Below are 18,029 nucleotides of genomic sequence, written 5' to 3'. Positions count from 1 at the left end.
TAAGCATCAGCTTTATTTTAAAAAAGGGTGACCCATGGATTACACAGGAGGTAAAAGCCGCTTTTAAAAGAAAAAGAAAAACATTAATTACGATTCAAATACATCTCTGCAGACCGCAATAATCATGCAAATATAAAAAAAACGCGCATAAAAATTGCATAGAAAAATATTAATAAGGTAGTCAAATAAACCATGCTATCATATTAAGAAATACTAGTTTATGCATCTAAGTCTAAATCAAAGTATCTACCCTTACATGTTCGCAGCAATAAACGTCAACACAAACAAATGTTCAGTCTAGAAGCAATAAATAGTTCAACAACTACAAAAAATAAAGAAATATGCACAATACTAAATAATTATTTAAGTGTTTGTAGTTGAACAAGAGGCTTTGGATCTTTTTTATCTACGCACTTAAACTAGCTTTATAAACTTTTATGTTACCAACAGCTTTATGTTATCAAGTCAGCTTGATGAAACATCATTAATGAATATAAAGAAGAAAAAAAATTAAAAGCTAAGGGGTATGCAGAATAAGAGGATAAGGGCTGACCTAATACAACAGTTTAAATTCGCCCACCACATTGATGAAGTTACTTTTTGTTTCTCTCAGACTCGACAAATTCAACAGCAAAATAAAAACTCTTTGTACACAATCAACATTGTGAACATAAACCACAAGAATTAATTGAACCAGACATTAAATCCAAATTAAACTGTTTTTATACTAATGCAACGTCTTTAGATAATAAAATAGAAGAGTTGCGTCACACCATCAAGACATATTCTCTAGATTTTATCATTATTACTGAGACTTGGTTTAATGATCTTTCTGATAAAATACTGAACATGTTTGGGTTTGTTTAAATTTTGGAATTGAAAAAATTTTAGTTGGTAGTTTTTACAGGCCATTAAATTCAAATGAAATTACTAAGATTCGATAACTCGCTGCTCAGGATAGTGATAGGCGGATCCTTCGTAACAAAATCGACTCTTATACCACTATTTTTCTTATACCATTACTTTTTTGGAATAGTGGATCGATGCCAGATTTGGCCAAAATAAGGTTGATTATTTGTGCTTTTTAATTAGAGGGAGAAGTCATTTTCTCAAGCATTCACTCACATATAGATCTGATGTCAAAGATTGATTTGTTATAAAAGGAGAGCTTTTAAAACCACAACTGCAAATAGCCTGCTATAATAGCAATTTGAAAGTGATTTTTTTATTCAAATGCGTTTAAATGTTTTAGAAGCTTTATAACATTTCAACTGATAATAATAATGATTACTTGGAAGCATCGAGTGATCTTTTTTACAGTAAGTTTAACCATCTTCTAAAATGCATAAATTTTTTTTTGTAATTAATTTAGGCAAATTTTTAGCCCATCCAATTGCCTTGATTTTTCAATCAAGCGACCTTTTTGGTATTTTTTTCTTGTAATATGCTTTCAGATTTTCTTTTTTGAATACTCTTTGAACAAAAGTTTTATTGCATTTGAACTTTGTAGCTAAATCTTGTTGTGACTGAGTTGGATTTTGATGAACTGAGTAGACTATTGATTTTGCCTTCTTTTCAGAAATAAATCTTGATTTTCCATTACTTTCCAATTTTCTTTTTACAGTTTTATTTTCCTAATAAGATTTTATAATAATTCCAACAGTTGATTTTGGAACTTTATATGCTTTTGAAATCATGGAATATGAGAACAATAGATTTTCTATGTAAAATTTCAAATTTTTTTTTGATTTTCTGACTCTTTACTCAACATTGCAAAAACTAATGAGGAGTAAACAAAACTACACTTACGCACAAGAAAACTAATTATACTAGCATCATTATAAAAAACATTTGCTTGAGTGGTTTTTAAGAAAACTCAATTTAAAATTTCGACCTATCATGGTGATAACTACAGATGATTTTATTTACAGTGCAATTAAATGGCTCTCAAGTGAAACATTACCAATTGGTAATCAAACTGAATAACTCTTATATTGCCTTGATGATTGTTTTTTACACCAATGCTTTTCAGAGAACCACTTACCTTGAATCAAACATACTTGACTTAATAATAGTAAATAATACCAATAGTATCAAATGGATTCAATACTTAAAAGTGCATCTTTGGGTAATCATAATCAAGAACATCTTATAGTAATATAGCAACTCATTATAAGTGAAAATATGCAAGAAAAAATAATATCTTGGAAATTATAATGAGATATCTAACTATATATATTCAATAAATTGAAATGCCATGTTCTCGAACAAAAAATAAACAACTCTTGTGAGATTTACAATTACCATTACCATACAGCTTGTAATAATTTTATTCCATCTGTAAAAAATTAACATAATAATAATAAAAAAGTTCTTAACAAAGATATAATAAATGATATTTGGGGGAAAAAAAACTCTTGTCCATTAATAAATTTTTGAATCGGGATAACAACTTAGGAAAATTACAATATAATAATTGAGATCTATATAGAAGGGTTAAAAAAGCTGCAGTAGACTATAAAAATATTTAGCTAAAAAAGCAAAATCTAATCCGAAACTGCTACACAAGTATATGTATGTGTCATATTACAGACCAAAAGCATATCATTGATAAATTAAATAAATACTTTCAATCCGTATTTATAGAAGATAATGATAAAGTTTTATCAAAGATAAAAAGTGTTGTAATTCATTACAATATATTAACATTACCTCAACAGAAGTTACTAACATGCTTTGAGCATAAAAAATCAGTTAGATCAGATGTGTTTTTGTGTCAAAAGAATATATAGATGATTTTTTCAATTCTATATAATCTACTTTGTTACTTAAAAAATTATTACATTAAGGTGTAGTACCTAAAACATTGCATGTCTAGTGTGGAAAATTATCATCATTGGTCTCCTCTCTTACTACAAGAGTTGGGTTTTTAGACGCAGAAAACAAAAATTCAAAAAAAGGAACTTGATTGTCTTAAAAAAAAAAGAGAATGCAAGCATTAATTATCAAAATAGTACTTGCAGTGCTGATCTTTGGGCAGGTTTTATTAACAAAGAGAAGGACTAGTATCAAAGAGAATAATGCTACTTTATTTGCTAAAATTACAAAAGAAAACAACGAGAAAAACAGAATTTTAAATAATTTAATCATAAGTGGTCTTACTGAGTCATTTAATTTGGAGGATGATAATAAAGTGATTGATGAAGTTCTGATCATCTTAAAAGTGTCTCATGATGATGTAAAAGTTAAAAAAAAGCTAAAATAGAAAAATACATCACTTCCTACTCCTTCTATTTCTAATGGGATCACCAATCAAATAAATAATGTATCTTTGCCTCCTCCTTCATTGGTGTTAATTGAATTTAAGGAATATGGAAAACCTCAGTTAGCTTTAGATAATGCAAGAGAGTTAAAAAATAGTATAATGTTTCACAAAAGGTTATGTGAGACCAGACCAAACCAAGAATGAAAGGATCTAAACTTTATGCTGAATGTAGAATTAGAAATAATGCTCTTCCAAATTCATTTGAAGGTCTGTAAGGGAGGGAACTTAATTGGGGCATTAGAGATTGAAAAAAAGGTTTCTGGTCTGTGCAATCTGGCTCAATTCGATGGATTGAATGAAAAGAATGAAACACCAAACAAAAATGCTTATAGCCCTCTTACTCTATCATCTATTCTTTATCTGAACTCAAATGTCTTTATTTTAATCCAACGTCTTTAGAAAAAAAGTGGGATGAATTCTAAACTAGATTTGCATCATTGAATAACCCACACATCATTGAAATCACAGAAACATGGTTTACTTCTACATCTTTAACAAATCTAGACAATTACACTGCGTACCTTCAAAATAGGACAATTCATGAAGGTGGTTCAACCATATATGTTAGAAAAGATATACCTTCATTTGTATGCAAATTTAGTGATAAACAAATGGGGTGAGCAAATATGGTGTCAAATTTCAATTGAAAACGATATCTTGTTAATTGGATGTATTTATCGCCATCCGTTTACTCAAAATAATTCTAATTTACAAATTAATAAGTCAATCAAATGTGCAAAAGCTCTAATTGATGGTGGGAAATTTACAAGTGTTTTAATTGTGGGTGATTTTAATAATATCAGGTGGAGTGATTTGGGTGGCCAATGTAAAAGTGGAAAACATTCAAGTCAACTTTTTTTAAATACTATCAATGATTGTTTCCTATCAGTTTGTCACTGAATCAACTTTTATCAATAATATGCTTGACCTAGTGCTATATGATGACCTAATGTTACAACCGGTCCTCCGATGTACTCAGAAAAATTATTTTTACAATTCACTCCTATGGGATTACAGACTTAAATCATTGACTAAAACTTTCAGACTACACAAAGTAAATTATATCTATAACAAATGTGACTATAATGCAATCAATGAGGGCCTATAGGCAATCAACTGGCCAAACTTATTCTCAAATAAATCAGCTGGCAAAAGCTTCGAATTATTTAAAGATAAATTTTTTTAATCAAACAACGCATTCCTAAGTTCAATGTGTTGTTTAGTTTAAAGAAGAGTGATCCAAAATGGTTTAATTTTTCTATTAAAGCTACGTCAAAAGAAAATTTAGACTATTTATGAAGTTACACTAAGCTTCTTGTAAATTTAAAGACAGTATTTGAATCTTGTACAACAAATAAAATCGTGTGGTTAAAAAACTTTTGGCTAATGAGGTATTAAAGTTTGAGAGTAAATCATCTTCGCTTGCAAATCTTGCCTGAAAAAGCTCTACTCTTATGTAAACAGCCAAAAGTCTGGTAAAAGAGTCCTTAAGTGCATTTTGTTAAAGCTTTTGATTGTGTGTTGCATGTTTTGCTTCGTTTCAAGTTGGCTGGCTATAGTTTTTCCAATAAAATTCTTGATTGGCTCAACAACTTTCTTGACTGTAGAAAACAACATGTTGTTTTTGTGCAATTTCGTCTCTGAAGTGATGGATGTCCTAAGCTGTGTTCCTCAAGGATTGATCATAGGACCTTTAGTGGTAGTCGCAAATAGTAGTCCCATTCCTCTTGAAGTTGTATCTGTCGAAGGAATATTGGGTATCCTAGTTAATAATAAACTCAAATGGTCAGAACAGATTAGCCAAGCTACTCTTAAAGCAAACTCTGTACTTGGAAAACTCAAAAGAAATTAAAAAAAATGGAATCCAAGTATGTTCATCAAGCTGTATACAGAGTATGTAAGGCAGATATTAGAGATCTGGGCAATTCAAAAAAGTCTATGTATATATATATATATATATATATATATATATATATATATATATATATATATATATATGCACACATACCTATTAAATCTTTTATAATATAAACTAATATTTAAAAAATCAATAAATTTTGATAAAAATATAAATATTTAATCAAACTATTTCTGAGACTCACTAACGCAGCTGGCACCATTTTTATCCAATATCCATCCATTGTTACATATGCATGAAAAGCTGCCAACTGTATTAACACATGCTCCATTGTTCCAAGAACATGGTTTTTCCAAAAAACATGGCATTTTCGGAGAACATGGACTTTTCTGATTACATGGATCACATTCATCAATATCTTAATAAATTTGTTAGAATCGTATAAATAGATATTTGAGTTTTGTAAAATTAGAAAAATTTAACCTGTGATAAAAATAAAATAAAATTTTTATCACAGATTAAAATTTTTTTATTAAACTATTTAAACTTTGAAACTGTAAGTTTAATTTCTATACATTTAATGCTATAATCAAAACTGTAGATGCAAAATCTGTTATCACAAAAGCACTTCTATTTATTTTAGAACCTAAAGCATATCCACTTTTAAGAAGGCCAAAATTTATACTAAATTACTATTTATCTTAACAGTGACTGACTTGAATATGGGTCAACAGATAAAACAACTCAAACTCCAGCCAAACTCCAAACTTCTGTTTAAGTAATGAGCAGGGATCAATTTTGACAAATAAGGTATTCATGGCATTTTTCTAATAATGATGACAGAGTTATTAGAGATCTCCTTAAAAAGATCCTCCCTATTATTTCATATTTCAAGAAGTTTATAAGTCACAGAGAAAACTGTCAATAGCATTATATCATGGAAAGATCGCCTGTTTTTCAAAACTAATAATGCTTCCAAAAGAGTAAAAACCCAAGGCTGCATAAACATTTATACATCCTAAAATACATTTTTTTAGTTCAAAATTCATGTTATATTTTGCATCTATATGCATATATAAACATCATTATGATCAACGTGATCATCATAATTTCATTATGATCATAATGATCATCACCATTACCATTATCATTATCATCATGATCATCATGATCACTATCATCATCATCATCATCATCATCATCATCATCATCATCATCATCATCATCATCATCATCATCATCATCATCATCATCATCATCATCATCATCATCATCATCATCATCATCATCATCATCATCATCATCATCATTATCATCATCATCAGACTTTAGCCTTCCTTTTTTATGCTGTTTCTCTAATATAAACAATCTAGAACATTTTTTTTCCTTAACTGTAGCTCTTTCATATAATATGTAAAGCACTCTCTTTAAGTTTTCTTACTTCTACAACTACCATTTTCCCCTAAAACTGCTACTCTCTACATACTGATACCTAAATCACTTTAATCTTTTCTAACGAACGTTATTTGATACTACATTTTTTTTATAATTTGTGTAGTTTATGCCTCCTTTTCTTGTCTTGTTAGAGCCACATCACACATCCATCTGATGATTTTCTCTTTCGGAAATTATTACACCGTATAAATACTTAATTTTATATAAATATGTAATGATATTGTATGCCAGCATCTAAATAAATACTCTTGAGTCCTTAATACAAGGTGGGCTGGGGGAATAAAAGGAGGGGGAATTTTTGTCTAGATCTAATAAATGGGGGCAGGAGGGGGAGGGGGAAGGAGGTTTAATAAAAGGAGGGGGGGGGATTTTTTCAAGTTTCTATAGAAGTATTTTTTTATAAAAAAAGTTGAGTTTATAAATCTGAATAAATCTATTTTTTACAAAACACTCTTAAAACTATTTAATTCTAACTAATTCATTAATTCTTATCTATTTAACTCTTTTCGAACAGCTCATAATTTCAATAGGATTTAATATGCTGATAAGTTTTATACTTTGCTGAGAAATAAACCAAAAGTTCATTTTTGACAAATCGAGATTTTCTAGGTTGGCTATTTTTAAAGCCTGTTTACACTGAAAGTTTTTGTTTTTATCAGTGACTGACAAAAACAAAAACTTTTTTAAAATTAAAAATTTTTTTTTAAGTAAGAAAAAATTATTTACTAATTTTTAAGGCCAATTTTCACTGATTTTTTTTTTAATTTTGAGATATAAAGTTTTTCCTGAAAACAACTAAAAACTAATAAACAGGGGGAAGGGGGGTCTTAATAAGCTTGGATTGGGTGGGAAAATTTTCCAAAAATTATTAAACTTCCCCCTTCCTTTTATTAAGAACTCGAGAGTAGTAAACATATATGTTTATACCCATATTATGTATGCATAAATGCATATCTTCGAAGCTCTTATTCCACTTATAATAATTACATTAATAATATTCTTATAATATACTTTTGATAATATACACTAATAATATACTTTTAATAAAATTTCGGAAGTTTTTATTCCTTCTCTTCAATTTTAAGTCAAGCATCATTTTACTCCACATTTTTCACCATCTTGAGCAGTTGCTTTATTAAACTGTAATCATTTTTTTCATCATTTTTACAAGCACATCTCTCTTAAGAACAAATGTCCTTTTTTATTGCAAGAACCTGATGTAAAAAGGTCCTGTCTCATGTTAAGCTCTGTTATTCTCAGTTTAATTAATCTATCTTATCTCAGATGTTAGGTTCCAGAGACTTTTGGTCTCAACAGTGTTATTAACTAAAATAAGTCTAACAATTAATTTCTAATTTATGGGTCTGATCTTTTTACTTCTCCCTAAAACAGGGCAGAGTTATTTGGAAAGAACTTTTCCTCTAACTTGATTCTTGAATCTAATGGCCATATCTTCCTGTCAAATCAGTTAAAGGGCTTAACTCATTGTTAAACATCCAAACCACTCTGGCTCCCAATGCTTAAATTAAATCTCAATTAAACACTTCTACAGTTTGTGCTTCAGACAAGATTTCCATCACAGCCTTAAAAATCATCATAGCCATCAAAAAGTCATCATAGTCTTAAAAATGTTTCTCCAGAGCTCTTGCTAAATTTTTGCTAAATTTTCAAAAAATGCTAAATAAGTAGTTCCAATTTTTAAAAACTCTAGAAAGTACTTTGACCTCTGCAACTATCCTATGGTTAGTCTTCACTGTTATTAGTTTCTTTATATAACGTTTTTGAGATTATTAAATCATTTCTTTTTAACTGCAGTATTTAAGTTATTCTTGAAGGCCTACACATTCTTCTTCATTTTGAGTAACTTTAAGGGTACTACAAGGTTTTATGTTTGCTCCTGTATTTTTTCTTGTCTACAATAACAATCTTCATGAAAATTTTACATCAAAAGTGGCTTTATTTGTTAATGACTCAACTTTATACTCTTGTATTGACTTCACTTTTTGATTGCTTAGAACTAGCAGCCAATTTTTGATTTGTTCTCTCTTCTGTAACAGCCTAAGGCTTGCAGTAGCTTGTGGATTTTAAGTCTGAACTTAAAATCCACAATTTTTGTTAGCCAACAAAATTCATTTATTTACTGCAAAAAAATATTGCACTATTGTTGGTATTTCTATAATGACAAAAACAACCCTCTTACTCTCAGACAAAGTTTAAAAGCACATTATAAATGTAGTTAGACCTGCCTTACCTGCCAAGCTTGAGCCACTTTCCCATTGTTGTATTACTTTCTTTTTTCTACAAATACTACCATGGTCAATGCTCAAAGAAACTATCATTTCTATTACAACAAACCAAAACTCATTCTTGCTTGACTTCTTATTCAACAAGAACCATCCTTTTAATTTATCTGTCCTTTCATGCTATAAAAAATTTTATTAACCCAGTTTTTTTCCTTGCACATCAAAAAACCTTATAACTCTTACCTATCTTCATGTTTCTCTTTTTTATACAACTTTTAAGTCTTCTGTTAACAATTTTCTAGCATTTTAACCTACCCTATATTTTAAAGTAACACATAACTTAATAGTGGTTGCTTGCAGCCTTTTTGGAAGTAAATTAGAGTTTGAAAATATATTAAATATATGCCAGTATTTAATAAATAGTAAATGTGAGTATAAAATTATAATATATAAAGTATTATGAAAATTTTTCTTGTTCAGTCTATCAACTCCTGCTAATTCATTTAATTTTGCCAGGGCCAGAGCCAGGTTTGCAAAAAGTCTCACTTTTAGCTGGGACCACAGTCACTTACTAAATAAAAGAAAAAAATAGCATTCTTTTCAGTCAATTTATGTTTTTTTTCTTTGTTTACTAAAGTTGTCAACTTAATTTGTCAAGTCTATCTTTGTATCTTTTGTTGTTAATATAGTTATTTATTTATTAGTTGTTATTTTAAATATAATTTTATAAAATCACTCACCAACACAACTGCTACCACTTTTACTTAACTTCCATCCATTAATACATGAGCAGAAATAACTACCATTTGTATTTTGACATAATCCATTTTTCCAAGAACACAAAGATAGCTTGCTGTTACATTCATCAACATCTTTACAAATAAAATCAACAAATAACAATATTATACTTAATTTTCAAACTTTGTAAAAATAAAGTTTATAAAAAAGAAAAATATTGTAAGAACCGAAATTAAAACAAGAACAAGAAGTTACACAATAAAGTAAGAAGTACATTTTAATAATTCCAAGAAGAGTTTATATACACATCAGAACCACCTGTTGACCACTATTAGATAAAAACAGTAAAAAACTATAAAAGCCCAAGAAAGAAACTTTTTATGTTGCTAATACCTGTTGCGGAATAAAATAGACAAATAGCATCCTGTTTGAAAAAATGTTTGTGACCTACTCTAGCTTATGGAGTCAATTAATGTACTATCAAAAAATATACCAACTATTAAAAAACTAGTTTTTAAGTTATTGCTAATTAAAGATAACAAAAAAAAAAGTTATACTTACTGCTGTGAGCAGGCAAATAATTTTTATTAATTACTCTCCTTCTGTATAATATAGAAAGATTATTTATGTGTGTATATACTAGAATGAGACAAGTAAATTGTGGAAATGGGAATTCAATACATCCAAGAATACCGTTATTTTTGATAAAATTAACGGGTGACAACTAAAAATCTGGACAAAAAGAAATTGTGCGAAAGTCATATTCAGTTGTTTAACTTTGCCACTTCGTTACATTATCAAGTAGTGTATGATTCAAGTAATAATTTTACATAGCTTTTGTTTGACAATTGCCAATTTAGTTGTCATAAAATGTCATCTAAAGAGAAGCTTCTTCAAGAATGTGTTGTACATTTTTATGAATGCCATAAAAGTGCTGGCAAAATGTTTACTGTAGAACATTTTTTGAAAGAAGGTATATCGAAAAGTACAATTTACGATATTTTAAAATGTGGTACTGTTGAAAGAAAGCAAGGATCCGGACGAAACCCCACAATAATGACCATGAAAAATTTGAAGAAATTAAAAACTCAATTTAACATCAAAGATGGCATTAGCCAGTGCAATGCTGCTACAATATTTGAGTGTTCCCGCAGTATATCAGTAGGGCACTCAAAAAGCTTCAAGTAAACCAAGGAAAAAGCAGAAATCACCATCCTACACCAAAAGTCAAAATACTAAAGTAAAAAAAAGATTGTCGTTATCTTGTGAGACATTTTGGTAACAAAAATTTCATTTTGGATGATGAAAGTTATTTTATTTTAAGTAAGCCCCAGATGCCTGGTAACAAAATTTATTACACAGACAACTCTTCTGTTACACCACCTGATGTTAAATTTAAAATGCGAAGTAAATTTGAGAAGAAAGTAATGTTATATATTGTTGTCTCTGACAGAGGAATTTCAGAGCCATTTTTCAAGGAAAGTGGTCTAGCTGTCAACCAAGAAGTATACAAAAACCAATGCTTAACTAAAATTTTTATCCCATTTATTAATAAATATCATTCAGGTTTTAATTACATATTTTGACCCGATAAAGCATCGTCACACTATGCGAAAAGTGTTACTGAGTTCCTCTAAAGTGAAAAAATTCCTTTTGTACTGAAGAATGTTAACCCCACCAATCTTCCTCAATGGAGACCAATTGAAGATTATTTTGGAGAACTAAGTTCTTTAGTATACAAGGGTGGTTGGAAAGCTCAAAATATTTCACAACTCAAGCGTAGAATTAAAAAATCCTTGAAAGAAATGGACACAACTGGTGTACAAACAGCTTGCGCAAACATTAAAACTAAGTTGCGCAGAGTAGCGGATAAAGGACCCTTTGTGGAAAACCATTAATTTTATTGTATATTCTATGTTGTCATCAATTATATATCAACCATATAAAATTGTTATGAATAAATTATTTCATCAAAATTAACATTTCTTCTCGTTCCGGATTTTTAGTTGTCACCCGTTATTGAAATTGAGGGAATGCAATAAAATAGCAGTGGTTGTATTGATTTTAAAGTTAGGTTATAAAATTTAAAAAGATTAAGGTAATTTTCAACGAAAAGTATTACTTTAATTATACTGTACTCAATACAATATGTAACACATCAAGCTAATTAAATTCCAGAAAAAAAACTACCATTATGTCTGTGAAACATGATGGAGCCAAAAAAGTCTTGGTAAAGGGCTGCTTCTCACGTGTCGGCCCTATTTATAAGACTAATGATATCATGGACCAACATATATTGTTGACATTCTTAATAATGTCATGCTGCCCTATACTAATGAAGATATGTTGCTAAAATGGGTCTTCCAACAAGACTCTGACCTAAAAAACACTAGGTGCAAAGCATAGGAGTGGTTTCAGATCAATGGCCTTGTCAGGTCCTAAACTCCATTGAAAACTTATAGGGAGACACTAAAAAAGTAGTTTCTACTGCTAATCTAACTAATGCTCAGCTATGGGAAGCTTTTTAACAAAGATGGTACGCAATAACCGCAAAAAAATGTAACCTTAGTATTTTGTTGCAAACCTGTTATCCAAAACAAAGGTTTTGCAACAAAATACTAAGGGTATATATTAACATATTATACTTATTTTTAACTTTTTAATGTTAGGAAATTCACTTTTTTAATGTTTAACTCTAGAAAAATTATTTTTTTCTTTATTTTCAGGTACCACTGCTATTTTAATGACTGCAACTTTTTTTTCATATAATTTCTGAAATAAAATGTAAAACTACTATTGATGTTATTTTTATTTTAAATTGAAGTGTCAAATTTAATAAAACTAGCTGCTCTAACCTAACACATAACACACTATATGCTGCACTAACTTAACACATAGCACACTAATCTGGCTGACAATGCTCTTCAGCAGTAGATATAAGCCAGTACTTTTTTAAACCTTCAGTGATTGTTAAAGAGAAAACTTTGATAGAGAAAATTGAACTATTACAGAACACAAACAGAGATAAAGCACAGGGAAATTGTTCTTGCATTAATAAATACATATTGAGTGTACAACTTTTGAATGAAATTCCCAAAACAGTTCTTAAAACAATATTGACAGATGCAACTCTCTGTTAGAGTGCAACCTTTGTGCATAGGCAAGATGGACATAAATTTTGGTATGTCTATCTTGTCCATGTATAAAAAAATATTCCCAGTGTGAAAATATTTGCCACAGTAGATGGCTAACCACAGCAGAATATCCGCAATGAGCCTGAGCATGATCAAGACCTACTTTTATATCTAATTTTTTCACATAGTAGGTCTAAAAGCTGTTACGAAGTTTGAAAAAAAAATATTTAGGAAACATAATAAAAATAAAAAACTCAGTTAAACCTGTATGTTTAAAAGGAATAGAAAAAGGTTCTGTGCTATCTTCTTGCAATAAAACAAACAGGCAGAAAAATTTATTAAAGTTGTTGCAGGTTCACCATCAAAACTCAAGGTTTATAAATTAATATTAAAATTAGTTAATTTAGAAAATAAATTTTGAATTGTTATTTATTGAAAACTAAAATATTGTCATATATATTGTCAGATATTTTTACGAAAAGAGTTGTATCTTCTACTCTAAAACATATTGAAACAGGAAATAGTGGAAATGTAGCCAAACTAACAACTCATGAACCAAAAAAAAGTTAGATTTACCATTCCACTGCTGATATTAAGAACATTAGTTTAAAGAAATTAAAAATGCTTCAAAATAAGCTTCATGTTAGGTAGGAAATTATAATCAAGGCTGTGGAGTCAGAAAAATTTTTTATAAATTATCACATAATATTTTTTAAAGAAATCAAAGAATTTTTCAAAAATTTTGCTTTGGAGTCGGAGTTGTATTCTGAAATTTCAACAATTGGAGTTGGTACTTTTTTTTACGACTTTACACCCTTGGTTATAATATTGTTAAACATTTAAAATTTTTAAAACTTTATGTGAACCTTATTTATTCAAAAAAAATTTTAGCTACCGAAAGATGATAGAGATCAATTAATTTCTTAGGTACAAGATTAGTGCTAGAAATTCTTTTATTTCTTTAATTTCTTTTTTTTAATTCTAAATATTCAAATGTTTTAACAAAAGATAAAGTGGGATATTCACATGAGATAGTCTAATGATTTTATGAAAAAATGTTTTTTAAATTTTGTAGATTATTATCATGTTTAATGAAATGCTGAATTCTTTAGTATATTAAACAAGATCCCTGGAGTATTTTGCAAAGATGTAGAGAAGCTAATATCTATGGTAATTGACTGCAGAACCCTTGTTATAGCAATTGTTATTCACATAGATAAATCGAGAATGTTTCTTGAAATATTTAATATAAGATCTTTAGACTAATTTGTTGTCAAAAGTCACCTTTATTATTTATAAAAGATAACTTTTTTGCTAAAATCAAGTCAAACACAATAAGTTCTGTGCATCAATGGCACTAAAAAAAGTTATCAAATTGGACTAAACTTACACAGGCTAAAAGGTTAAAAAATGTCATTCTTCCCCTATTCTTACTGATCCTGAGAAAAAAAACTAATTAAATTTCATATTCTAATTGGTTTTTTTGAAAAAAATATTTCTGAAATTTAAAAAAGTTTGTTTGATAACAAAAAAGAAGATTTTTTGAATGATAATTGATAACAAAAAAGAAAAAATTTTGAAGACAGCATGAAGTTAAACTTCATGCTGTCTTCAAAATTTATTTATCTTGGCAGAGTATTTTAACGCAGATGACACAAACTTAAAAGAAAAACTTAAACTCATTTTTAAAAGCTTAAAACAAATATTTTCCTACACATTCATGCTGCAAAAAGTATATCAAGGCCTTAATATCATTAAAAAAGTTATCAAAGAACGCTTGGCGTTAACTTTGTATAAAACATACAAAAAAGGTATCAAAATCTTCTCAGACGACTACAGAAACTTAAAAGTCAGTAAAATTTCCCAGAGTTTATTGAGTTAAAAGGAGACATAATTGACAAGCTTATTTTAAATAACAAATAGACTTTTTTTTAAAGTAGTAATTGTTACTTATTTTCTCATTAAATAGCCCTCTAGATCAAACAAATGTATTTTTTAAAGTTTAATTTGTGCTTATCTGTTCAGAAAACTGAAAAGCTCAAACAAATGCCACTTTCATAATACATGTTTATGTCTTATTGGTTTACATAGTTTACATTGTTTATTGGTTATGTCTTTTTGATTTACATTAGATTGTTTATGTCTTATTGGTCTACATGGTCATTTATGTTAAACATGTAAAATGTTTATGTCTACATTTTATCTTTTTATTTTATTTTTTTTGTTGTTTAAGCAAAAAACGAAAATAAAAACAACTGTGGAAAATTGAGTTTGGGTGAAACCTTTTTCAAATGCCGTCTACCCAACTAAAATATTTTTTTTCCTAAAAAAAATTTATTTATGTTTTGTTCCTAAAAAAAATTTATTTATGTTTTGTTCCTAAAAAAAATTTATTTATGTTTTATCATATATGACAATACATATAAAAAATCTACCCAGTTCCAGATTTCAAAATGTAAAAAGTTTGACCCACCCTTGCATTTATGCCTGAATCAACAAATTTACTTTTTTTAATTAAAAAAAAATTATTTTCAACTTTTTTTTTGAAGTAAATATTTACATTTAGTGGCACCAAATTGGAAGTTAAAAATTTTGAAAGTTTGATTTAACTTCTCTGCAGCCTCTGCAAGTCAAAACTCTTTTTTGTATACCTTCACAACCTAGCTTTACGCACACTACAAATCACAGGACATGATTGACTAACACAAACAATCTCCCTTTTTATTATCAGCTTGTGAATATGTAATGTTCAAATTAATTAGTACTGACATTTGAATGCAATATTAAAACAAATGATAAAAACACATTTTAATTTTCACATGACAACAAAAACAAGGACATAAGAAAATTAATATGTTACTTAATGTGTTATTTCTTATGCCTTTTACTTGCAGCAAATAATAATCAAATACTGTGTTTATTAAAAGTATAAATTTCAAAAATTAAATATAAAAAACTCATTGTCTTTTCTCTTTTAGAGTTTATATATTTAATATTAGGCTGATCTTATATAACAAGTAAATTTTTATTTCATTTTTTTAAAAAGATCTTCACTTCCAACAAGGCTGCAAGAAACCACTATAATAGTTGTAAGTTACTGGAAGAAAAAAAAATAAAGTTTAAAAAGCAAGATAATGATTGACAGACGACTTAAAAGATTACAAACTATAACAGACAACTTAAAAGATTTTAAATTATTTTTAAAACAACGTAAATGGAGAAAAACTTCAACGAACTGATGTTCGGGGAAAATAAACAAGAGGATTCAGAAATTTTAAAGCAATTAGAAACAGTAACAGTAAAAGTTTATAACTTCATTGAATGATGAGTAACACAAGAATAGATTTAAGTATATAACACAAGAGATGGTAGCTCTTTAGAGCAGCGCCCATTATAGTATTAAGTGAAAAGAGAAGAGAAGCAATATTATGACCATGTGACAATGATTGAAGATTGGCTGCAAGAGCAGGTCCAACTATTTTTATAATGCATTTTTGCACCTTGTCTAAATGAAAAAGGGCATCATTTGAAGATTCTCTCCAGATATGGCAACATTAGCGGATTTGGGGTTTATAGAGATAAAGAATAGAGCAAGAAAGTGGCAAACAAAATAAAGAGATGCAACCTTAGCAGATGCTAATTTAAGAAAGTAAGTTATTAAAGTCAAGATGAGAGATTAGACGTTTGTTAAATAAAGACTCAAAAACCTTGCTTATTGTTGTAAGAAGGATAACTTGACAGTAGTTAGATGAGTCAGATCACTCTCTAGAATTTTGGAAAATAGGGATAAGCCTACTTCTTAGTTTCTGGCCTGCTGGAAAGCAGGCTGGAAGCTAAGATTAAAAAGCACTTGTTAAATAGTTTTAAAAGTAAAGACAACAATTCTGGAAAACACTACTGCAAGACTATAACAGATATGTTGTCCAGACCACAGGCTATAGAAGAGTCTAAGCAGGAAACCAATTTAGATACATAAGCTGGAGTGATACAAATGTCAAGCAATGGATCAACCTGCTTGTTGGCTCTATCAGGTAAGATACGATTAATGGAATGAAGAAATAAGATTGATGAAAAGTTCTTAACAAACAATTCAGCTTTGTTAATCTTAGGTTAGGTAACAAAATCTGAACCAAGCAAGAAATGAGGAATAAAAGATTTTCTCTTATTATAGACACTGTTAAAGATTATCCAAAAGTCTTGGGAGGCTAATTTTTAAGATAAAATACAAGATTTCACAACCTGAGAATAGCAGGCTTTAGCGATAGACAAAACCTTTTGACAGAGTTTCTAACAATTATAAACAAACCTCTGTTTTTTGGAGAATTGTTTTGGTGATAGATATGTAAGTAATAAGTACTAATGGAAACTGCAGCAGCACAATGATCAAATTTCTGATGAAATTGACAAGCAGGCTTGGTCAATTTGATCAGAAATAACATCGAAAAGAGTGCAGTCTTAAGATAAAGGAGAGCAATATAGAACAAAGAGAAAGGTGATAGAGTGAAGTGGTGCTAAACAAAAGTACATAAAAGAATAGTCTGTTGGATTTCTAACCAATAGGTGAATTTATACTAGGTGTGTATCGAATTGGAAATTTTGAATTTCGGTCGGAGCCGGATTTGCCGGAATCCTTTAAAAAATTTTATTGTCTCTCTAAAGAGTTCCATTATAGATATTCTAAGCAAATGATTTGTGGCTGAGACAATAAAAACAACTGAACTAATAATAATAATAATAATAATAATAATAATAATAGTTCAGTGTTGGAAATGAAAGCTTAAAACAAACAAGACTAAAATAAAGTTATGCAGAAGAAAAACAGAAGAAAAGAATTTTCATTGTAAAATCAAAAATAAGTAAACAGTAATATGGGTAAAATATTAAAGATTAAAAGAGATTCACACTGTATGTATCCATAGTGTATTATTATGAACCGCATCACACTAGGGTTGAAAATTTTCAGAAATTTTTCAAAAAACTTTGCTCAAAATTTCCGCAAATTTTCAAAACATTTTTATTGCAATAAACTTTAAAAGTTTTACAAAGTTTATTTCTTTGTTTCAAAAGTATGCGTTTTATTATAATAGTATTTGGGTATTCTTTAAATATTTCAACCAAAAATATAAAACAATAAAGAGCCACCAGCAAAAAATACACTTTTTTAGTCAAAATTTTCTAATCAAATTTATCAAATTAAGAATTGCAAATTTTTTAAAAAACCAATAAAACGCTCAAGTTATATGTTACTTTTATGTAAATTACTTTAGTGAAATAAA

The 18,029-nt window shown here is 28.7% G+C and overlaps 1 protein-coding gene across 1 annotated transcript in view; it reads right to left on the bottom strand.

Annotated features, from left to right (window-relative positions):
• Positions 1-18,029, bottom strand: part of LOC136080743 (nidogen-1-like) — a 95,645-nt gene that overhangs the window by 3,054 nt on the left and 74,562 nt on the right. The window contains exons 12-13 of the mRNA XM_065797787.1: positions 9,622-9,753; positions 5,428-5,601 (exon numbers count right to left, since the gene is read on the bottom strand). Of these exons, the coding sequence (XP_065653859.1) occupies positions 5,428-5,601; positions 9,622-9,753 (306 nt within the window). The remainder of the gene's footprint in view (positions 1-5,427; positions 5,602-9,621; positions 9,754-18,029) is intronic.

This window comes from Hydra vulgaris, chromosome 05, assembly GCF_038396675.1.
Source record: "Hydra vulgaris chromosome 05, alternate assembly HydraT2T_AEP".
Lineage (NCBI taxonomy): Eukaryota > Metazoa > Cnidaria > Hydrozoa > Anthoathecata > Hydridae > Hydra > Hydra vulgaris.
Note: the sequence above shows the minus strand (reverse complement) of the source record. Positions and strands in the feature narration are given on the sequence as shown.